At 31.7% G+C, this 25,210-nt stretch overlaps 2 protein-coding genes across 3 annotated transcripts in view; both read left to right on the top strand.

Annotated features, from left to right (window-relative positions):
* Window positions 1-47: 47 nt before the first annotated feature.
* On the top strand, window positions 48-5,000 carry LOC140039613 (tubulin beta-1 chain-like). Its single transcript, XM_072085232.1, has 2 exons — window positions 48-131; window positions 2,889-5,000. Exons 1-2 carry the CDS (start codon window positions 75-77, stop codon window positions 4,158-4,160), a joined length of 1,329 nt encoding a protein of 442 aa, XP_071941333.1. The 5' UTR covers window positions 48-74; the 3' UTR covers window positions 4,161-5,000.
* Window positions 5,001-6,022: 1,022 nt separating this feature from the next.
* The window catches only part of LOC140040352 (uncharacterized), a 37,127-nt gene continuing 17,939 nt past the window's right edge, over window positions 6,023-25,210 (top strand). Inside the window, exons 1-3 of one of the 2 annotated variants that reach the window (XM_072086219.1) lie at window positions 6,023-6,088; window positions 8,184-8,684; window positions 9,870-9,962. In XM_072086219.1, the coding sequence (XP_071942320.1) occupies window positions 8,603-8,684; window positions 9,870-9,962 (175 nt within the window). In that variant the 5' untranslated portion in view covers window positions 6,023-6,088; window positions 8,184-8,602. Of the gene's footprint in view, window positions 6,089-8,183; window positions 8,685-9,869; window positions 9,963-22,282; window positions 22,529-25,210 lie in introns of those variants that run through there. The other variant, XM_072086220.1, reaches the window with a different exon arrangement.

Raw genomic sequence — 25,210 nt, 5'->3', positions numbered from 1 at the left:
AACAATAATTTACGCGCTAACACCGATTGTAAACGTCTGTGTATACATCTTATGCAGACCAGAGCAAACTTAACATGGGCGAGATTATTCATCTGCAGATAGGACAATGTGGAAATCAGGTTGGAACTCAGGTAATTATAATGTTTTTCCTTTTATTTATAATATAAAACTCGGGTTATAGAATGAACTGCTGTTCTTCTGCATACGTCATCAATGTTGAATGAAAATGTTGCTTAGTATAACTAGGAGGATGAAGCAGTGATAGTATTAATGATTATTGATGCATGAATTTCATTATCTTATACATTATTATTCGTAGTATCTGCGCGTTTAAGATCGTAAACGAATTGATAAGTTATTATCCTTTGCCTTACAAATGTATTACGGGCAAAGTTGTATTAAAGATGTCAACCTTTTATTGACATGTTGCATTAGAAACAGAAAAAAAAATCTTGTTTTCTGAAATTCAGTTGCTCAGACCCAAACCATCTTAACTAGGCCTACATTTATAGAGCGTTGCACCATAAGAAAGAGAAAGGCTAAGTTGTTTGACAACACCACTTATAATGGTTATTCAATATTCTCAAAACATTTTGAGCTCGTCTCTATTGAAGGAAAACCGAAAATGACGTTCAGTGTTTTTTCAGAGGTAAAATGTTAATGAATATAGACATACTTTAGGCTTGAAGGAAATGTATATAACATAATAAGGAAATGGTTTACAGTGCAGATTTCAGTATAAACTGAATAAGGTATTCTGATGTTGCAGCGTGTCCGGAGGCATAATGGAGTCACTCATCTCCCTCTCTCATTTCTTTCGACATCTCATTCTTCCGTATTCATTTTTTTTTTCGCGAATCTAAGTTAAAATAATGTATTCGCTGCATACATTTTGCAGTAAACAATCGCAACCAAATGTTTAAAAAAAATTCATAAAAAAAAAACATTTCAACGTTAATAAATAACATGTTTGTTTACAAGTAACGATCAGTCAATATTATAAAGTGGAATTTTCATAATCATTATTATAGCAAAAAAAGTCCTAATTATAAAGTAAGTGGATATTCCATCCACATACATAATATATTTTATACTAACTCGGTAATTCTTTGCAAAGGGTTACACGGGGATAACTGTTGCAACGGTTTTCTTAGATCATTGCGTATTTCTAGCTAATTGTAAATGTATCTCAGAATATCTTCTGTCACAAATTGCATCATAGATTAGAATACGTAACAGTTATGTACAGTACTTGGATTACGGACTTATTTTTCAAAATAGGATGATTTTAGATGTAAAACAATAAACTTTGTATAAATCCTATGTATAAAGCACCTAGTAGGCCTATAGTACGGGTAGGCCTGTATATATATATAATATACAATATTAATGGTTGTGTTAATGGATGACTGGATGGATTTTTGTAAGTAAACATCGACGTTTCATATTATTTTTTTTTTAAATCTGTTATGATTTAGTTTTTAGTAAAATCATATAAAATGTGTAAGTCAGTCTTTATCTTTTGGATACTATCGATCCGGTTATAATATTAGAGACAGTTATTAAGCCTTCTTTCGTGACACCCCTATTCTGGGGACAACCCAATCATGGAGGTATAATACCTCTATGACCCAATTAAGGGACACTTTGGTCCCGAAGGTGTCCCTTAAATTAAGAGGTTTCACTGTAGGCCTATAACGAATTCAGGTACGGCAAGAGGTGGTACCGGTATGTTTTCATTAGCGGTAAAGATGAATACGTATAATGATGCTATACAGTATGTATAATTATTATATAACGTAAACACAAAGGTGACATTATTTATAGTTTTAATCGGCTGGTGCCGGGAAATATTGTAAAATAGATCATATTGAGCAGTGTAGTGAAAGGGTAAAAACTGTACCACAGGTGGGTTAAAATCAGAATATATTTTTGATAATATAATATATGAAATAAATATTTAATTCATTCATTTTTTTATTTATTAATTAATTATCTCTTAACTTTGGAATCCCGGAATCCTGGCCTAATTATAAATAATTGCTTTTGTTAAATTGGATTTTCTTACTTTTCGGTATTCAAAAACATTTAGAAATGGTTTTAAGTAAGAAAAGTCAAACCGTATCTCCATTCTCCGGTTCTTTTACAGCTTACCAACTTACCACGTTCGTGGAGATATATATAACGCTGATGTATTTTGTCAATTATTGCATAATCCATTGCTTCAACTAACTAGCTCTGCATTATTTAGATAGTTCATTATAGAAATGAAATTTCCTTTCAAGAAATGTGTCAAAGTTAATATTTTATTCTGTTTCCCTGTATATGTTGCATTATGAATTAATAGGAATTATTTATATCTGCAAATCAACTCATTTAACAACATCCTATAGATTTCATGATATGTTGGATCGATCTTTACAGTATTAATTTTTAAACGAAAACCAATGGTGCGACCGGGGGTCTCACAGAACCTCAATATTAGCCATAGTTAAAAATACTATGTTGCATTAACACTAATAACAGACATTCTATAAAAAAAACTCGACACTTTTTGTATGAGACATTATAATTTATCCACACTAGCCTCGAGTGTTTCATTCACATTTCCAATTTTAATAATAAAAGAACTATCTTTACGTAATAGATTGTACATGGTGGTTTGGGAAACTATCCTTATGAGTTGAAATATGCTGACATTCTTTGTAATAGCATCTTATAAGTCTGTATATGTTGATTAACTTTTTTCTGCAATAAATTTTAGAATTTCAGTGTCTGATAATTGTGGATTGGGGTTTTTTCAACCCACGTTCCTTTCTTTCAATTATAACATTTAAAACAATAAAGGAAAGATTAACCAATATACATTGTAATTTTGTTTATTGTAGTTCTGGGAACAAGTAACCAAGGAGCATGGAATTAGTTCAACAGGAACGTATGAAGGGAACTCTGATCTAGAACTTCGTCGAGCTAATGTTTACTTCAACCAAGAGTCACGTGGCATATACACTCCAAGAGCCGTCCTAGTTGACCTTGAACCAGGCACCATGGATGCTGCTAGATCGGGAGACTATGGCCGTCTGTTTAAACCAGATAACTTCATTTATGCCCAGAGTGGGGCTGGAAACAACTGGGCTAAAGGATATTACACAGATGGGGCAGAACTTATTGAAGAGATCATGGAGGTTGTCCAAAAAGAAGCCGAGGAATGTGATTGTTTACAAGGATTCCAATTAATACACTCTCTAGGAGGAGGAACTGGTTCCGGGTTAGGCACTCTGCTGATGAGTAAACTGCATGAAGAGTATCCAGATCGAATATTGGCATCGTACAGCGTGTTGCCATCGCCCGGTGTTTCAGCTACTATTGTAGAACCGTACAACAGTGGTCTAGCAATGAACCAACTTATAGACCATTCAGAAATGACGTTCTGTATCGACAACCAGGCTCTTGCTGCCATCTGTTCACGGACTTTGAAACTGACGGCACCAACCTACTCTCAAATGAACCAGTTGGTAGCTAACACAATGTGTGGAGTTACCACTTGTTTACGATTCCCAGGTCAGCTAAATGCTGGGTTACGTAAACTTGCCGTTAATATGATTCCTTTCCCGCGTCTTCATTTCTTTATGACCGGCTTTGCTCCTATGGTGAGTACAGACAATCGTATCTATAACGAAGATACAGTCTCGCAGTTGACGAAACAAGTGTTTCATGCAAAAAACATGATGACGGCTTGTGACCCTAGACACGGTCGTTACCTTAGCGCCGCCGTCGTTTACCGCGGAAACATGTCCGTTTGTGAAGTAGACCGAGAAGTTAAAAACATTCAAAATAAAAGTAGTAATGACTTTGTAGACTGGATACCAGATAACATCAAAACTGCTGTGTGTAATATACCGCCACCAAATTACAAGAAAACGGCAACTTTTATGGGAAATAATACCGCTATATCGGAAATTATCAGAAGAGTATCGGAACAATTCACCATGATGTTGAAACGAAGAGTGTACTTGCACTCGTACAAGAACGAAGGAATGGACGAACTGGAGTTTTTAGAAACGGAATCAAATCTGAATGATCTTGTGTCAGAATATCATCAGTACGAGTCTGTTGGAGTTGATTCGGATGAACTGGATGATGCAGAAATGGAGTACTGATCCCAAAATCAGACTTGCCTATACGCAGTTTGGTTATTTATGTATTCTTAAAATATATATTTAGGCCTACAGATTTGTGAGCGCAGCTATCCATGTCGAATGTCTTCCATATCCCAAATATTTGCCTATTGAACTAGGATAGACCCAAAGTAGGCATACCCATCACACAGTGCGTTTGTTGCAAGACTTTAAATGTGCGTTTGAAACGTTTGGCTTAAACTTTATGCTGGCCTACCCGAGGCGTCTCAGACGTGGGCCTTGATGGTTTGTGCGATATTTCGTGAATAAATTGTTTGTAAATTTTAATGTAAAAGTTTAAGGGTGTAATTCACCTAAAATTGTTACGTTCACAAAACCAAAAACAGGGTATATAAGATATATTAATATTAAGTAAATGCATTTTAATCTGCAGCTGAGTTTAGTAGTCAATAAGTTAACCGTTTTAAATTAAAGCGTGTATTGCTTATACTTGATGATAAATAGTACAGCAATTTTGAAAATATCTTAATTTTAATTATGATGTTAGTAGAACGATTGATTATCAATCATAGACATATACAATTGTGGATATTTAATACATAATGCGCATAGCATGACCCTTTGTGCTTCAAATCAATGTTGTAAAAAGTCGCATTAATTGGCTTTTAAAGAAATATCTATATATAAATTCTTCAAGATTAGATGCTACTTTTAACTCTTTACAATACCTCAGACTCATCAGGTATATTTAAAATGCTAGCATTTTCAGGGAATCACTTCTACAAAATCTACCTCTAACTTATAGCTACAATAAACAAATATAACTACTGTTGTATTTCATAGATTACAGACTGATAAAGAGTAAACGACAATTAAACAACAACTAATGATGAAATTCAGTGTCTTTTTCTGATTTCTGTGAACTGGCCATGATAATTAACAAGGCCAACAGCCATTAAGTCGCGTGCTACAATGCATAGTGATACCGGACCGACAGACAAACAGACCGACAGACAGACAGACCGACAGACAGACGGACCGACCGACATAGTGAACTATACTGACCGAAATTACTGAACATGTTTAAAAATGTTGAAATGTTTAAAAACATTTATATTTTTTTAATTTACACGTGCGTAGCCTGTCACTTTTGACGTGCTCGTATAACGTAATTTCGAGTTGAAAAGTAAGTCAAGAAAACAGAAATCGGGTAAAAAGAGTGCGCAATAACATTTAACGCGCAGTGCGCGCGCAAAAATCTGCGCACTCATGGCAATTTTGTAAACGCTTAAAATTGCCTGAAACGTACTCTTATTTCATCGAAAATAAATTTTGAAAATTTTAAGCGCGCGTACGCATGCGTTACATGCGCTACGCACGTAATTGTACTGCCATATGATGATTTATGCCCTGAAATTTATGAGTACCAAATTTTATTTAATTGTGATTCATGGTTGTTAAGATATGATTACAAACGTGATTTCGTTAAATCGTGCGTAGACCGCGTAATTTTTTATTGCGCACCGTGAAAACATAACCACATCGATTCCTGGCCATAAGGAATATTCTGTGAAAAATTGACTTAGCTAGATTAAACTGATATCAAGATAAGGTCATAAAGCGATAAAACGCATAGTGATACCGGACCGACAGACAGACAGACAGACAGACCGACAGACAGACCGACAGACAGACAGACAGACAGACAGACCGACCGACCGACATAGTGAACTATAGAGTCGCTTCCACGCGACTAAAAACAATAGAGGTTATAAATAAAACATTATAAATACTTTAATCTGGCAGAAGAACCTTTAAAGCAAATGTCGCCCTCTATATTTAAGTTCGTCCCGCTACAAAAAACAAATCGATAATTTATCAGCAGACGAGGTACTGGTTTAACCTGTCGGCTTACGTCATGTCTACGTACACAAAATATCATAAACAAGGTATAGTATATGAAATTATTCTGTTTAATACTAATCCATAATGTTTCTGTAGGTTCAATGTCGTTGATCTAAAAGACGGAGTGTCTGACCTCTCAGGCCCTGTCTAAGTACGTGAACATCTCGGAGGAGCAAGGTGCTTACTGCCCGGCTCGTTTCCAGGTGACTGACTGTACTACAATAAAAGGCCTAGTACTCTAACTTGTTACAAAAGGTGTCGCTAAGAATACAATTAATATTTGAAAAAAATAGAAATTAATAAAGAAATAGAATAAAGGAGTTAGCCCCCCGCCCCCACTCCCCCGCCTTTTTTTTCAGGGCAATTTCACAAATATAAAATAAACATTTCTTTATTTACGGTATAAAAAGGTACGGTATGTAATGTAATAGTTGATGCAAAAATAGATGTAAATCAAATAGGTTATAGCAATTGTACTCTGCAAGCCAACTGCCTGGCCGAAAGGTTTAACATTATACTGGGTGAACTTAACGATGTTGAAGCTGCGAGTCGAAACTCATCAGTAGTTTTATTTTTTTTCTTCCCATTTTCTCTTGTACTCATTATCATCTTTTTCACACCATTGCCTAGAGGGATGTTTTTTTTCTTATGTTTCAAGGGTTGGAGGCCCAATCTTCTCAATACCATACCTTACATCCAGTGAAAAAGACATGCTCTATCCCCTGCCATATCGTTTTATATTTGGTTAAGTAATAATAATTCTATTATTAAAATTCACAAAAAAAGAGAAAAAATGATTAAAATTCAAGGGGATTTATGTGAATGGTTTTAAAGTATAGATTTATGGATTCAAAAGTTACTTGTAATTTGAGAAGGTTTTGAACTTGTACTTTGTAGAGTTGATATTCATATAGAAAGAATATTTTTGTCAGATTTGCATCTCAATGCAAAAACATCAACAAACATAAAGCTGTCATCAGTTATCAGAATGACAATAAGTCTTTCCACAATCATGTTATTAGTGGGAAGTCCTTAGTGGTTACGTGTCATCCCTGTTATACACAATGTCTGGCCTGGCCTAACAAGTGGAAATATGGTTCAAGTATCAACCAGGGAGTTGTTGTAGAAATGATGGATACAGTAGTGAATTTAGATATGTTAACTTGAAGGAAAAATAAGTGAACAGAACAGTTGTATTAAATTCAAATCATAATACTGCTATATCACTTATTGAATTTAATGGATAATTCAGTGAACTGCACTATGTTTTACTCTATACATAAACAACTTTGTGATAGGTATTTTGTTGTTTCTGTACTTTTTGAAACCATGTAACATTTGTGTATTGGAATGTTATGTATTGTTATATGGAAGTCCTATCAGAAATAACAAGAAACAAATTAATTTATTAGCTAAGTAGCATAAGTTGCATTGTTTTTATACTAATCTTGTTTAAAGAAAAATATATTTAAGCTTACTTTAGAAAATAAGTAGTATAGAATTTATTGTTGAACAATAATAATTTATCAATTTAAAAACCCTGTTGTTCAGTTACAGTGTATAATTATAGTGTGCCTTGGAACTACCACATCTGATGGTCAAGTTTAACAATGACATACTGTGTAAATACAGTATTGCATTTGACTCATTGTCAATCCCTATGCTTTGTTTTGTGTTGTGTACCATAGAACAATGATTGTGAATAACATTGGGCTATTAGCTGTTTAACGATCACCATGTATTACACTCCAAAATATCACTTATTAGTGCATCAAACAGTCAGAACGTTTATTGGATGTGATTGATATAAATTGAGGCAGTGAGCCTTTGACACCAAGAAAACATAGTCCACACTTAATTCTGATTGCTCACATGGAGATATAAATACCTTTATGGTATAAGATGGTCCTTCATTCGAAGCACCGAAAAAAAATATTATGCGCAAACAAATTTGCTGGATTAGTAAATAGCTAAAAGCCTGACGAGAAACCTTGTACTAGATGATGAAGAACAAATTTGTTCTCTTTCCTCAACAGTTTGTGGGTGGGATTTATAAAGAAATATTTACAAATATGTAGCAAATATCTTATTGTATTCTGATGTGAGAAGTTTATATACATTTTTTATTTGTTTTTTCAGATAAAATGGATAACCCATTATCTTCAATGTGATATGAATATTAACATTCCTTATTGTAATATTATCACAACAACAATTAAATCTACACCAAGACATCAAAGGACAAGTATGTGATCTATTTACCTAAAATCTACACCAAGACATGTATGTGATCTCTAGTATACTGAGTGCATAATCCAAGTGCAAGTATAAGAATTTTAACATTCCTAGCAATTATCTAGATGTAGCTATTACTTGTTAATCAAACACTGATTATAATTTCAATACATTCGCCAGTGGCTATGTAAGTCGCTGTCTAAAAAACAGATGTACTGCATTTAAGATTGAAGAGTTGTATAGGATAGTAGGCCAGCTAGATGTTGCCTGGTTGCTGAACACGGACCATTGCACCTCACCACGGGGTGCAACTTTCCCTTGGGATGCTCAAGTTCTCGGTTACAATGGGAAACTCATCCGGTAAAGTTCACCTGCCTTCTGCACAGCGACACGATTCGTTGGACAGTAAGTCAAAATTGTTTACATTTTATTCATATTAGAATCAATCCCAAGGTGCTCTGTCTTTAGTAGTAAAGATTTAATTTAAAATTTTGATTGATATCTTCAGTTTATAATAATATCCTAGTGGTTGGTTCCTTTCATAATTTCATAAAGTAGGTCATACCATATTATTTTTAATATTATAGTTTACTATAATATCTGTATGGTCATACAAAAATGTTAATAATATTTTAATGATAAAAATGGCACAATTAACTTGTAATTAATATTAGTTCAATTTCTTCCTGCATATGTCAATTACCATATTGTACATTTCAATTATTTCCTGTTTTTATCTGATATTAGTCTACTGTTTAGCTTTAAGCAAATACTATTAAAGATTGTATTTAATTATGTACTGTACACTATTTATCCTTATGCTTATGACTCAGGATATACAGTAGGCCCTGTACATGCTCAGGGATTTGGCCCTCTACGCCTCCGAGATGAGGGCCTACCTTTTCCTTTTATACAATACATACTCTGCAGTACCTTGTACACATAGAATGAATGGCTTACAGAAGTTAACACTGGTGCAATTTTATTTTATTTTTATAAAGTGAATCTTCAATTTTATTTAATTCTGCTTTTATATTGGAAATTGTAGCTAAAATGTAAATCATGTAGTAAAGTATCACTAGTGACAAATACTAGTCATGTTATCACTACGCAATCAGTTAATTAGGTAATACACTTTAGCTGTGTTTGTTTCATTCCTACTGTATTCCCTTGATTACTATCAGTCTGTCTATACATGGAGTAAGGTCTATAGATCATTTATATTAGCTGCTATAGTAATGTTTGTACATATCAAAGCATATGTACACAAACTTGTTTGTTTTCTTACCACTGTATGAGTGAGACATGCAGCGATGGAATTAGATTGTCTAAAAAGGACAATATCAGATCTAAGTTAGAAATGTACTTACAGTATTGTATACTATTGATATGAAGTTTTTAACTTACGCCAAATAAATAAATGTTATTTTCATGTTTCTTTCCTCATCAACTATTTTTTGGGGGGAAATGGATGTAAACAAATCATTCACGGTTACATGATCATCAACAAGGTATAACATACAAAAGTATGCTGTGTTTCAGTGCAATAAATTTCTCAAATAAATAGGCCTAGTTAACTTTCTTTTACAGGGCACACTACATACAGCTCAAGTCTTTCACAGTCAGATATGAGTTCAAATGCAGATCTTACATTTACTCCAACAAACACAGCTTCCAGTGTTGGTAAGTCCAAATCATTATTATTTTGAACAGGTTATATGTTGAACCCGGGAGTTGAACTTTGATTTTGAATTTCAATTTTTAAATCGATATAAAGCTACTGTAGGCTAATGTTGTGAATTGTTATACTAGGTTTATTCACCTTGGTTATATTGAAAGACATTATCATGTCTTTGTGTGTTATATTGAAAGACATTATCATGTCTTTGTGTTTTATGAATTGTATGCTTTGCACTTGTTAGAAGTGAACTTATTACAATTTGTAAAGCAGTATATAAAATGAATATCATAACCCTGGTATACTCTGTTTTAGTCTGAGGTGGTGACAGTAAATGAGAGTTCACTTGGACAGGGCTAGCCCTCTAATTTATATTATTCTAAACAAAAGATAGAACATAGTTTAGCATTTAATTTTAGGCCCTGGGGTTGTATAGAATGTCTATTTCAAAATCCTGGATTTAAGAATGCTACTGTATAATGTTCAAAAGACATGTTTGAAAATGTTTATGCAATAATTGTCACGGTTACCAAAACAGTTTACAAATTTGTCCACATTCATGTCACATGATGAGCCTTATAGGTTGTAATGCTATCTAGGTAACCTTCTACAAACAATGATAGAATGGGTTGTTAACCTAAACTTTCAAAACTATTTGTTTGATACGAATAAATCATTTTAATATGAGAAAATTCATATTTAATAACTATGATATTAAATTATATTAAAAAATTGAATTCATAATTGATACTAATTAAGCGCTTATAGGGGTGAAATGGTTAAAAAGAAATTAAGTTTTCATCTAAACTAATTTTAGTATAGTATTTCATAGTGTTAGCTTTTCATAAAGGGATTGGTTGTATAGGGTGTCAAATATCATGTACAAGAACTTATTAATTGACGTTGCCAACTACCGAGTACCAAGGTAAGACAAGAATCAACAAATCATGTGCCTGCCTATACACATGTTTGTCTTATTGATCGTGGTTGACCTGAATTAGATGGTGTAAATATGCAATGCAAGTGAAACCGTGCTCCTTTCCACTCGTGGGTATTGTAAGATCGTCGCCGCCGTACCATTAAATGAGTCGCATTTTGTTCCAGAGTTTTCACTGGTGGCAAAGTTCTCTTTTTACTGAATCTTAGGAAGTCAAGTTGAATAGTAATAGATGTACTACAGTGTGTTTAAAGGTTTAAATCCTTTTGAAGAATAAAGTATGATTTTGAAATTTTTAAATATTTATTTTTTTATATTATATATATTATATTATTTATTAATACTTTTTGCATGTTTTCTAAATTGTAAAGTTAAATAATACATTAAGAAGTTAATCTGAAAACTAATTTAAGTTTTATAATTTTTAGAATATTCAAAATCTGATTATTTATTGCAATAAAACTCTCGCGTTTTGGTTTGTTCACACATTCATCTGTTTGCAGTTAGTGGACCTCAGGTAAAGATTTCCAAGCTACCAGAGTGTCAACAATGTAAGAAAAGTGAAGTTTATTTGCGGAGGTGTTCAGTTTCACTGGGCATTCACAATAAGATATACCTGTGAAGAATGCAGGACCTCGGGGACAGTGGGCAGGAATATTTTAGCCATATTTACAGAATGACTTTTCAAATAATATTAAACATCTTTTCATAATTTAGACCTAGGGGACACTGGTTAAAACATATAATCTGAAATATTTCAGCACTATTTACAGAATGACTTCCATTTTTAAGGTCTTATAATAAAAATTCACTAATCACTGATCAAAATGTATATCAGTGTCTATTTGTATATTGTGTAGTATTTTATACTGTACTGTACTGTAAATTCACACCTACGCCTCTCTAAATAAAAAATAGAATAACATCTTTAACAAATAAAAAAATTCATATTCTGAGAGTATGCAATGGAAATAGAGATAAATAAGTATCATATTGATTCTACACAAGTGTACTTGTTTAGTGTTTTTAAACTGAAGTACAGTATACCCTTATACTTAATAATGCCTAGGGTCAGTTACTTTATTTTGTTCACTACTATCTGATCGCAATTTAATTGAATAACTATTGTATCCAAATACACTGAAGGACAGACAATTCATTAAATTGTCTTAACACCAAAGTTGAATTAAGAACTCATTAATAATGTACCATCTTTCTTTGATTACCAATCTCTTGGCTCAACCCCACCTCTTAATTCTACCCCACCTCCTAATTCTACCCACCTCCTAATTCAACCCCACCTCTTAATTTTGCCTCATACTTTAGGTTTTTGTCTATAAAAAGTTTTGTTTTATTATAGCTACCAGTTCAGTTTTTAAGTTGGGTTATTTTTGTTGTTTATATCTCCAACAATGTATAACAGAAGCGTTTATTTTTGGGAGGAGAAAAAAAAGTATAATTTTATTTTTTTTAAAATTTAATTTTCGAGTTGCAATCCTGATATTTTTATTTTTTGGTGCAAATAGTTGTATAACAATAGACAATGTCTATATATTTTTAGAAAAATTGATATTGATGATGAAATGAAATATTATATCACGCCCTCTATTTGTTTGATCAACAAAATCCTATTCCAAGTATCTTATACATGTAAATAGTATTAACGTGGAAACATTTCTAAGTAATCAATTTCTTGGCTGGTTGACGATGTCCGTCTATTGAAAGTTAGATATTGTTATCACAGTGCATACATGTTTGTCTTCCATGTACTATTGTACAGATCAAGCGGTTGGATTAAATCATCAATAAATTAACAGTTAACTTACAACTCCAATACAGAGATTATAAAGGATAGATCAAGGCTTTAACAATAGATTTTGTTAATAGCACTTCTCTCTCAACTATGAAAAGAGCACATAACACAAAGATAAAATTGTTACAATGTGTGATGATAGTGGGATAACACATATGTTACATTTTACAGCTTTTGAATTCTATTACTTTTGTTAAAATTGATTTTTTATGAAGATTAATATCAATGAATAATAATCTAGGATTAATTACTAATTGCAAAGTTATGTAATCAATTGTTATTGGTAAATAAACAAAGACTGAATATTTTGTATTTGTTTATAAAGTAAACTTTTTTAGGTCTTATTAATCTAAATTAAAAAATAATTATTAAAATTGTTTTACTTTGATGTTACTAAGCTCTATTGTGTATTATTTATAATGTTTACAAAAACTGTGTAGCACCCTCTAGAATTTCAAATAGTGATATTCATCGTTAATAATTTATAATGACCATTTCATTAAGCCAACAATTCATTATTTTGTTAAAAATTAATTGTTCTAGATACTCTGGTTAAAGTATGATAGTGGGCTTAAATCTGAGAGAAGTATATTCATGAGAGTGGGCTAATATCTGAGCTACAGTACACCTGTATCAGTACAGTAGTAATAACTGTAATATTGATCAGGGAGTTATGGGACATTTGATGAGGGTGTCAATATCCATGTTTTTCCGTGGTTCTCATAGGCACTACCACTGGTTCGTCACCTGTCTGATAAATTCAGTTCTCTGGGAGTCAAACGCGCTCCACTTTTCCCATCCCCATGCTTTTGTTTGCGTGGTTTACAGTCACAAAGAAGTTGAACCTGAATACAACGGTTCAGTTTCACGTTTATTAGCAAGAGCCCTTTCAAAGTAAACAGCGCGGAAAATCTGTTTGGTTTGAATTGTTATTAGTGACGCCTCAATCAATGCATTTTACACTTTGATTGACCGTGAATAGGTCTGTGATTGCTCAAAATACATTAGCAGTCAGTTTCTATTTTTAATATAAAGGATTACAAACATATTTTTGATGCTAATCCTTTGATATTTATCAAAAGATACAGAATTCATTTCCTTCTCTTTTTCCATAAAAGATATAAAAAATAAAACATGTGAATAAAAAGCGTGCAAATAGACTACGATAATAAATAAGGAATAAAAATTTATCAAATGATACAAAATTTATTATGGTAATTATGCAGCTTGATTCATAAAGTGAGTGCTTACAGACTAAAGAACTGAGAATGAAAATGAAAGGTTGGCGTCAAATCAGTTGATTTGTTAGGCAATAGCGTTCTTGCTTTATACAATTGGGTGATAAGTTCAACTCCTATAAATTCTAAGATTTTTTTTTTTATTGACTTGATTGTCACGATACATCCAATATCATCAGGTGCTATTAAAAATATTTAGTATTGTATCACATATGATATCTATATTTTCATGTTTTTAGTAGTCAGAACAAAATTTAATAATACCATTTTTTTATGTTAAAAATGTCCTAACTATTGGTGTTTGTACATTTATTTTACTTTTCCGTTAGAATCGAGGTGAGGATTGAGTTGTCAGTGACGGTTTTGATTTAGTTTAAGTAGACGTAACATTTATATGTCTTGTAATGAATTGTAAACTATACCATTAGACCTAATGGTGATGTTAAATTTTTACAAATTTCAATCAAAATGACTAAAAATCTTGAATGAAGAAATACTTTAGATATTGTATATCATAATCTCAAATTAGTCCATGCAACCACTGACTGTACATAAGGACATTTTACGTAAAAGAGAAGCATGTAGTTTTAATTTGCAATACCTCGTGTACGCAATGTTTTTTCATTGTTTAAGGTGCAACAGAAATACATTTACATCTACAGTACTTGATTTTACCATTACAATTCCAGTAGACTCAGATCAATAGTTGTATATTGCATTGACTACAATAGCAAATAGAAAGGTTGAACTATAGATGCAAACTGTACACAGATCTGAGTGAGATTAACCCTATCAGAAAGGGTGACAACTAGAAAAATAAACGATGTGGTGTGAAAAGCCATCCTGAAGCTATAAACCTAATGTGAGGAAATAGTCTATGTACGTGCTGCCTCAGGTAGTTGTGTAACTAATAAAAATACGCAAACAATTTGACTGGAAGAAGAGAAGAACACTATATTAATATTATTTTTACAGTTTCTTAGAAGGTTTAGGGAGAGTGTTGAAGCTTTATCAAATTGTAAGTAAATTAAATTTCATTCAAATTGTAATATCGATGGTTGTGTTAAATGCTAGGCTTGGTGCTGCTATTCTATGCAATAGCCATGGCAGTTGCATCATAATATTTCAAGTTATTGATAACATTTTTTGTGTTGACAGTAAATCTGTTGAAATTGTTGAATATTATTATTAATATTGATCAAGGATATTTTCTGTTTTCTTCAGGCATTTTTTTGTCTTTCGTGTTATTGCAAAATTTCTAATTACGTCACAAAAGCTTAGTGAATATAAAAAATCTTGAATATACCTGCATCTTCAATACAGTAGTAGCTGAAATATTAAATAGCACACCCTCTGTTACTCTGCATTTTGCTAAACGAATAATTTTTTTTCTTAATTTTTGTATAGTTTTTGGATACATTTGCGTAGTAAAAAAAAAGTTAATATCAATCAATCAATCAATCGTTCGATTTATATAGCACCATTCCAACATTCATTGCTCATGGCGCTGTAAAAAAAAAAAATCAGAAAAGGTGAGTTTTGAGTAGTGACTTAAAGTGACTCAATAATGATGTGTGTTTAATGTTCAAGGGTAGGTGGTTCCAGAGCCTAGGTCCAGCAACACTGAAAGTCCGATCTCCCCAACCATGTTTGCTCCTTGGATATACTAAGCTGTAGTCTTTTATTTAAAGAGTAATTGATAGATTGGTTATAAGTTTATGAAATTAATAGAAGATAAATTATTCATGTAAGAACCATGATTTGATGAGAATATACAAATTCATTAAATGCAATTCATTTTTCAATTATTTTTGTTTCATATTTTTAATTATTTATTTATGCTTGATTTATTGTAACTGTTTTGAGGACAAATTCTGTTTCCTTTTTGCAACCATTCAAGCATAATAACTAAGATAACAAATCCGTGATTGACACAACCATCTCATTACACCTGTGTGCGCATCACTGATTTACAAATCATATTTCTTGCAAATGAAAATATTTTTGGAGGTAAAATAAACATGTAGAGAAATAGATACAGAATAGATTTATTTAAATGATAATTTGTGTGTAATTAGAACAATTAGTATTTAATTTAGATTGACAATAAATTAACTCAACGTGTTACATTTTATGAGAACAGCTCCCTGCTACGTTGATGATATTGTATTTGTAAATATTGTTGAAGGCAAGATAAACAGATGTGGAAATACAGAACATGATTATTGTTATATTATTATCAAAAACCATATTTTTTCTATTTTTAGAAAATGAATTCTGATCTTATTTAAATCTACAATATGGTTTTTTTTAAATTTATTTTATTGATAAAGTATTGCATAATTAATATTAGAAATGAAAAAATTATATTAAATTCATTTTTACCTCGTAATTTACCAACCGCACAGTAATAATAGTTTTGAGTGAAACTTTGATTGAGATTAATGGTTAGAAACTTAATCTCAGACCCTTTATAGAAATCTAAGTCTGAGCTGAAAAACAACAGAGAGTTTATGACATCATTTGGTATGTTTACCGTCAATATGTCTGGCTCCCTCAATGGCTCCTTGTTATGTATCGCAACATAATCTTACTGACTAGTGTTGTAATAGCATTTTCTGTAATCAAACTCTACATAATTCTCATCTCAAATCTTTAACAGAAAGGCATTGTTTTTCAAAATGCATATTTTTCTCTCAGTCTCAGTTTAGCATTCTAAATATAAATTTAGAAAAAAATATAAAAAAACAGTAGATATTTTAGATTTGGAGAAACACATATATAGCTTTATGCATATATATCATCAGGCACAAAATATATTCTTAATCACCCGGTGATATACTGAAATTTAATTAGTTAATTTGAAACGATAAAGATAAGAAAATCGGTGAGAATGAAAAAATGTCGCCCCAACCAAGATTCGAACTCGGAACCTTTTGCTTGATATGCAGGTATCCTAACCATTAGACCACTGGGCCTTACTGTATTTATACATATATATATTTCTGAATAATTTATTTACGGTTGATGTGTAAGTAAGGTTAAATTCCGTGGGAAGACAAGTGGTAAATATTGACTTTATTCATTGATGTTTTATATAATTATATTGACTCTACATGTTCATTTCTTTGTCAATGACAATATTGAATATCAATGTGTAGCTAAAATTATTGTAGCAATTATGGAATTTGTTTGGTATTATTTGTTCTAACTTGGCTTTTGAAAATGCTATATAATGCACATACATTTTTACATAGTAACAAATTAATTTAAAATTTTCGGAAAAAATAAGTTGAAAATTAAATGGAATCAACTCTACCATGTCCTACAGTCAGTGTGGTTCATAATAGAATACCATGGAGGTATACCTCCATGATAATACATATAGCTCAAACAGAAATTGAAGAACAGTGAGTTTAAAACTAAAATAGCAACAGGTTTTGACGTTTTTGTATTTCATAATTGATTTTAATAGTAGATTTATTCATACCCTTACTAGAAAGTGTTACAAGGTTGGTCTATTTACCATCTCTTGTTACTTATATTAGGTTTCAACATAAATCGGCCTGTTTCTGCTGACCAGAAATAATCGATTATTAACCGTTTATTTTTTTAATCGATTATTTTTGGGCAGCAGAAACGGCGCAAAATAAAATAACCGATTAAAAATAACCGATTAAAAACACTCAATCCATTGCGTGTTTTAATCGAATATTTCTTGTTTTAACCGATTATTGCGGAGCAGTTTTGAGCTGCAACACAAATAGCGATTATTGACCCCACTTTGACCTCTAGAGTATGGCAAACTCATTCACGTCACAAAGCATGCTGTTTATTTGCACGATATCGACGACGATCAGCAAAACAATGATCACGATGTAGACCGAATAACAATCAAATGTTAAACATTTGATTTTTATTATTTTGTGGGGGAGAATTATACCGAGAGACTCCAGGTGTTACAAGTGCACTGTTACATCCCACCAGTCCAGGCTAACGATGTTTTACATGTCCTTTTTTAGACCTGTTGTCTGTTGACTTGTTTCGGTAGAAATATATAGCCTATTTATAGGCCTAGCAGGCCAAAGATAGAACCAACGAACGGCGAAACAAACTTTTCTTGCCGACGTGTCCTTATTAATATAACATCATTATTCTGTTTTATGTGGTATGGTAGTAGGCCTAGATGTTTATTTTACAAATAATATAACTTTAAGTAAGAGTAATTTTTAATCCTACATGTGAGAGTTTTAGTCAGCAATAGGATGTAAACAAACCAACTCTCATCGGCCTTTCATAACTTGAACTGCGCTGTGGGGGAATGATGACGTGATTTTAAAAACCGATTACCTGAATAACCGATTAAAGTCGTAGCATTTTTCAATTGCAACGTGATTATTTTTGTGGTTTGCGGTGACTGAAACAAATCGATTATTTTGATTTTTTCAGCAGAAACAGACCTAGAAGATTTTATTGAAAAAACTAAAAATAAAAAAAAATTGATGACATTTATTGTTAAAGAAAGCCATTATGGATAATTATGGATCACTATGGTACAGCTTTTTGTTCCAATAAGCCTGGTCATATGTAGCAATAAACTCCATGGCCATAGACAGCTGAAATTATTTAATCGTTTAGTAGGCCTACAGCTGATTTCTTCCAATTTTTTACTCTACTTATTATTCATATACCATTCATCTTAACAAAGCTTAATTGTTACACATTGACTCAACAAGTCTATTTTGTAGAGTCACCCCATGTTTAAGTAAGCTCGCAGATTAGGAATGATCCCATCCCCCTAGGCTATCTCATGTATTCGTGACATCTGGAGAGTACTCACTCATGCGTAACTAATCCCAGCCTGATTGGGCAGATGGAGATCAATGGAAACAGGCTATTCAGTCATTTGACATTTACACAGCTACTGGTCTAGGTGTGTGCGATTATTTATGAGAGCAGATAAATGTATTTCTTGTGATTATTAATGTTCTGTGTGTATTTTTTTTCTGAATATTTCTTTCATCTGAGGAAGAGACTTGGTCATTTGTTTAAGTAGGATTGGAAAAATGTAAACCATCCAGTTTGATATGGTTTGATGAATGCATTCCTTCACTGTTGAAGCAGGGATTTGATCGTCAGAGGTTTACTTTGATAATCTTGACTAACTTGCCTGAAGATTAGGATACATATTTTTAAAATATTAACTTTTATCTTGTATCCAGTTTTTACAGAAAATGTGTATGAATACAAGGTGATTCCCATGATAATTTTAAAAACTAATTTTAAATAATTGCGTATACCTTTGAATAGAATTCTATTGTGGACGAGCAACAACAAAAACCATACTACCAAAAGGTAACCTTCTCAATTTAAAAACTATTATCTCTGTGTTAGTTCATTATAATATTCTCAACTGATTTTTTTAAACCCATGAGAGGTGACTGTATTTTCTCATGCTCTTTGATGTTTAATACGCATCAGCGATAGACGGTAATTGAAAGAGCCGCCTGCTTGTTCATGCTTTTGAAGATTCTGTAGCATCTCGCTCATTAACTATTGTCCTTCAACTTCATCTGATGGTATCGCAAAAATTGTGTCCAAAACTTTACAAACCAAGTATAATGATGTTGACCAGTTTCATGGCTTTGTTCCGATGACTTTTGAACATGGAATAACTATAGAGTGGTTTAGTTGATGGATTTATTTTGAAAGTTCACAGTGTTTCTTGATTATGAAACATGAAAATGGTAGTATTTTGAGAGTTGTTTGATGTTGAAGACATTTGGAATGTGTTTAATGAACCACTGTACAAGTAAAATCACAACAATGTTGAAATTTTGTGGTAAGTACAATTACAGTTTCAATATTTAACTGTTGTATACATTTTTGATTACAAAATTGTATGAATATTTTCTCCCAATCTGAAAAAATACTAAATCAATTTACTGTAAATCGTACATTATCTAAATGGTGACGTATATTATTTAGATGATTTTTAAAATAAGAAATGTATGTTATATCATTTTCATCAATTATATTCAGACATTTGTTTGCTTTGATTGGATGCAGTAACGATTTTCTGAAAAGTTAGTTAAAAATATCTACCGGTATTCAAAATAATTAAAAATAATAAGTTTGTTTTTTTGTTGTTGCTACTACTACACCTTTATTACAGTGGCACACTCCAAGAAATAGAGGTAAATCCAAGAAACATTAATAATAAAAAACATATATATATATATAATGTTCTTTGCCTGATTGGTTTATATATATATATATAAATAAATAAATAAAATAACAGCAGAAAACTTGGTTACTTCATGGTTTTAATCACTACAAATTTGTTTCGTACGACCAGCATGTAGCTGGCCGCATTCTTCAGGTGAAATGTAAAACATATATATATATATATACTTGATACCCACATCATTGTCTTTTTTCCAGTAATTTGCCTTTTGACAAAAACAAATTTTTATATATTTTTTGTCTCCAATATAACACATTATAAGTACAAATTATCACCATTATTAATAACAAATCAATATAGATATTCATGGTTACTATTAAATTGTCCAGTTATATATTTCTATGAAATTCTATAATCTCAATACTGCCCTCAATATTAGTTTGATCAAGGTTATCTCCAGGTAAGTTGTTAAGGTAGTGTCACACATCTACCTGGTGATGATCATTGGCTGGTCAGGTGAAAAGACTGTATTATATGAAAAACAAAAGAAGTTAGATGGAGCATAAAATCAATTAAAATGAGATATGTAAACACATTTCAATAATTCTCATAGTACTGTACTTGATTTTATAAATTATGCATTCATTTTTAAAATGTTACCATTGATATATTTTAAGGGGAAGATGACACCTTTGGGACCCAACAAAGTGTCCCTTTATTTATAGGGTTTTCCCCTCCATACAGGTTTTCCCCTCCATACAGGTTTTCCCCACAAAGTATACTCTATACAATGCAAGGTTTATTATACTTAAAATGTAAAAAGATTCCTATTTGACGATTTCTTCATGAACAATTATTTTGATATATTTTCACAAATTGAATTTTGAACTTGCAGTTTTGAACTTTTGCTTACAATTTGAATCCTTATGGAATAAAATGATACCATAAGCAGAGTTTCAGCTACAGAATTGGTTTATTATACTTAAAATATAAAAGATTCCTATTTGACTGGTTCTTCATGAACAACTTTTATTATTATTTTGATATATTTTCACAAATTGAATTTTGAACTTGCAGTTTTGAACTTTTGCTTACAAATTGAATCCTTATGGAATAGAATGATACCATAAGCAAAGTTTCAGCTACACAATCACATAAATCAACAACAGAAAAAAATGGAAAGTGCCAAAGAAATGCCAAAACTTCCTTGATGAAACATATGCTTTCTAAAAAAACTATAAATCATACTGTCTCTTGTAAAAAAGAAAAGATCATTATAAGGTCAACCATGTTTACAATTATCAATGATGAGAATGACAATTTGTTCAAATTTGTTTTATTTATCTTGTGTTAAGTTTAAAGGACTTAATCATGTAGGATTAAGGGCTTTAGTTGATTAGCGAGAGATTAAGTTGTTTGTTACATAGAGTTTGCATTTTTCCTTGTTAAAATGATCCCATTAGCGCTCAAATTAACTCATTGATTTCCCATCGTATCAATTTTAACTTCTCCCTTTTGTTTATTTCTTGTTACATTTTCTAAAAGCTGAAGGATAATTAACATATTTGTGGGGATTAGTAAGCATGGCCACTGAATTAACAAGATGACCAAATTTAAAGAAAAAAAAAATCAATAAGGAGACATTAAAAAAGTTTGTTCAAAATAGATTAAGGTCCAATAACTGAAATTGTAGGAGTATTTGTTTATGATATTTTTGTTTTATTTCATATCTATATTTAGATATATTACATTAATATTTAACATTCCTCTGGTGCAAATAAGCTTTGTCTTCAATGTGTTATTCACAAATTGGCTAAACCTCTGTCAATCATTTTTATAAAGTTTATTGAAAATGTTACGTTTTAAACTAAAACATGCCAAATGGTTGGTTTACTCTATTCAATAATAAATACTTGTTTAGCTTTGTGTAACATAAAATTCAATAATTATTCCATACACTAGGGTTAAAGTTTTATACATGCCACCTTCAGGTTTTTACACTGTTGTTATTTTAATGCCTGCTCATCTTCTTATATTATGCTCTATGAATCCCTTTGTTACAATGATCTTTGTTGTTTTTTGCCTTTAGAATTACTTCTAAACATAATTTTCCCTTGCTTCAGTGATTTTCTTTTTGTTCAAAACTAAAAACAGTTTGAAGTGAATTAGTACCATTCAAGGTACCTGATAAGTCCATCATTGAAACATATTTCAGGAAAAATCTCCGACATTGTGGCTAAGTTTATAAACCAAAAGCAAGTCGGTGAAAGTTTTAATTTCTCAAGATTTATTATTTGACATAATGTTGAAATCTGGGCAATGTTAGTGGCCATTGTGTTCTTGTTGTTATGTGGACCATGTTTCACAAATGCTTGCCGTTGAGAAGACCAAAAAAGGTATAGTTTCAATGTTGTTTAAAGCATCATAGAAGTTTTTTTTTTTTGGTTATATAATTAGATTACCGTAATCATGATAGTATAAATATTATTTAGATAGTCCTACGAAAGAGAGATCATTTTTAGGTTGAATTGAAAGGTGAAGCCATGTAGATCAGGATTTATCATGCCTTTTATTTCTTTTTACATTGTTTATTATTTCTCCAGTGGGCTTTTTGATTTTAGTTGTTCGTATTCATTGTAGTGTATATGAAATTTGTGTCCAAAAAAAACATATGTAGAACTTGTGCTAACTTTATCTGATTTTTTCCTTGAACAGTCATATGTACCCTTATATTTTATTGTATTGACTCAATAATAACTCTTTTGTTTATAACCCTAAGTCATTAACTTTTATGGCATTTTGTTCTACTGAGACTAAGCAAATAAAATGTTGTTAAGAATTTTGAATAATGAAAGTTCACTTGAAGTTTCAGGTTTGTGTTTTTTCCCCATGTAATGAGAGAGTAATTTATCATACCTTTATTTTTCAACTAGCCTACTTTAAACATTATTAACAATCATTTTAAAAACTTATCCAATTCCTCATGATGTTATTGTAATTTCTGAATATGAATGAATACCTAAATTGAATGTGATTGATTTCTTTGGTGTGTGTTATAATTTCTTAACTGCTTGATCTAACTTGGTTTATTTATGTCACTGTATTATAGATGAGATTTATATCACGTAAATAGGCTAATTACCATTTCAATACTATAAAAAATAAGTGTGTAATTTGTTATATTTTTTTTTCTGCATAGACCTTCTATTCAGTTTCACCCGAAGCTCAGCAAATTACTCCCTAAAAGTAAAACTTGATTTGTTCCCCAAACCTATTCTTTTCTCTATAGGCCCTTTCACTATAGCCCCTTTCACACAGAGCTGTAAGACGGTAATATTGCGGTAATTCGCGAACGCCGGCATATGTGTCAAAGGGTAAAAACCCCTTAATGCCGGCTTCCGTTAGACCGCCTCTGGACCTAGTAAAATTGCGGTAATATTATTATATATATTTAGGTTAGTTTGTAAATAATACAATGGAAGAATACGCCAATAATAATAAAAATATAACAGATGTTGGTCCAAAGATTATTTAACTTGCTGTAACATACGTAAGCCTAGGCCCCAGTTAGCATACTTCTAGCAGGAACATCCTCCGGTGCGCGTGCCTGGTGCTAGCTCATAACAGCTTCTGATAATTAAATTCGCGTCTATTTGTAGGCCTAATAGATTTTGTTTCTGTAGAATGGCCATCACGATCGGGCAGTTATTAGCACGGAGTGGTGTTGGGCAAAAATATAGGTTTTATGCATCGTAAATAAAAACCAATAAAACTAAACGACGGACACACAACAACATCAGCAAACATCTGCGCGCATGCCATGTTTTGTCGGCGGTGCCCGCCATATTTTTTAAAAAAAGTGCGACTTCTATTTTATGAAGACAGTAATCTTTAAATATTGCGCCTTTTCACGTGGCCTTTCACACAGAAAACGGTAAAATTACCGTAATATTACCTTCTGTGTGAATGGGTCTAGGCCGGCAATAACGCCGGCTTGCTTACCGCAATATTGCCAAAGTTCTGTGTGAAAAGGCTTTATGACTCCCTCCAAGATGTATATTGACCCATTTTTTAAATGGTTAGTAACTATCACAGTGAATTGTACAAAACTAACCATGTCGTTGAAATAGAAAAATTGTATGATTCAATACATTAGATAACTATAGGTACCATCTCTAGGTTCATACGGAACTAGTTCAAAACTATTATATCACCAAAGCTATATACACAATATATGTTGTTATGAAGAGTGAAACTTTTTGTGTAATAAAACCCCAACTATTGTGATTGAATGACATGTTGGTAATAAATTTTACTTGGTTAAAAAAAAGAATCATGACTAAAAAAAACATAAGTCATTTTTCTTTCAAGTTATTTCTAAAATGAAAGAAAAATCACCATCATTTGATACATTTTCAAATTTAATCTGTATACCGAAAATATAGAAAATATAGAAAAATATTCGTAGGCCTACTGTAAATCCGTGTTCTTCCAACTTAAATTTCAGACAATTAAAGAAGTGAGGAACCACATCCTATGCGTACTTATATATGAAATTTAAATACAAAAATATCAAATATATTGAATTTTATAAATACAATTGACAAAATATAACTTCTGATTTTTATGGCCAGTTGTGGCCTACCAGTGTTTATTATGTATCAGTAAATCTTGCGTGTATGTATGGTATAGTAAACAAATACTTGCATTTAGATCCATACTAATGTATTTCACTACTATTTTCCTCTCTTTATACACCTTTTCCTTCACATTAAAAAAAATGAGCTCCCAAACAAAGCTCTTCTGGCGCCAACTTTCTCCTAACATCGTTCGTTCTCTTTTTGTGATGACCCACGGGTTATGAAATAATAAATACTGTAGAAACGGTACCTATTACCTACTGTTCTGTAAAATATTATTGCAATATCTGTGAAATTTAACCATTAAAGTACATCATAAGGATGTTCAGCTATATCTGGAGCATAACATTATTTATGCTTTTGTGTTCATCTTATTTAATGATCAACTATATAAAGTACAGCAAATGTTAAATATTGAATGTATTTATCATACCACCA

This window comes from Antedon mediterranea, chromosome 2 (genome assembly GCF_964355755.1).
Source record: "Antedon mediterranea chromosome 2, ecAntMedi1.1, whole genome shotgun sequence".
NCBI classification, from domain to species: Eukaryota; Metazoa; Echinodermata; class Crinoidea; order Comatulida; family Antedonidae; genus Antedon; species Antedon mediterranea.
The sequence above is the reverse complement of the archived record's forward strand: the minus strand, read 5'-3'. Positions and strand labels throughout refer to the sequence as shown.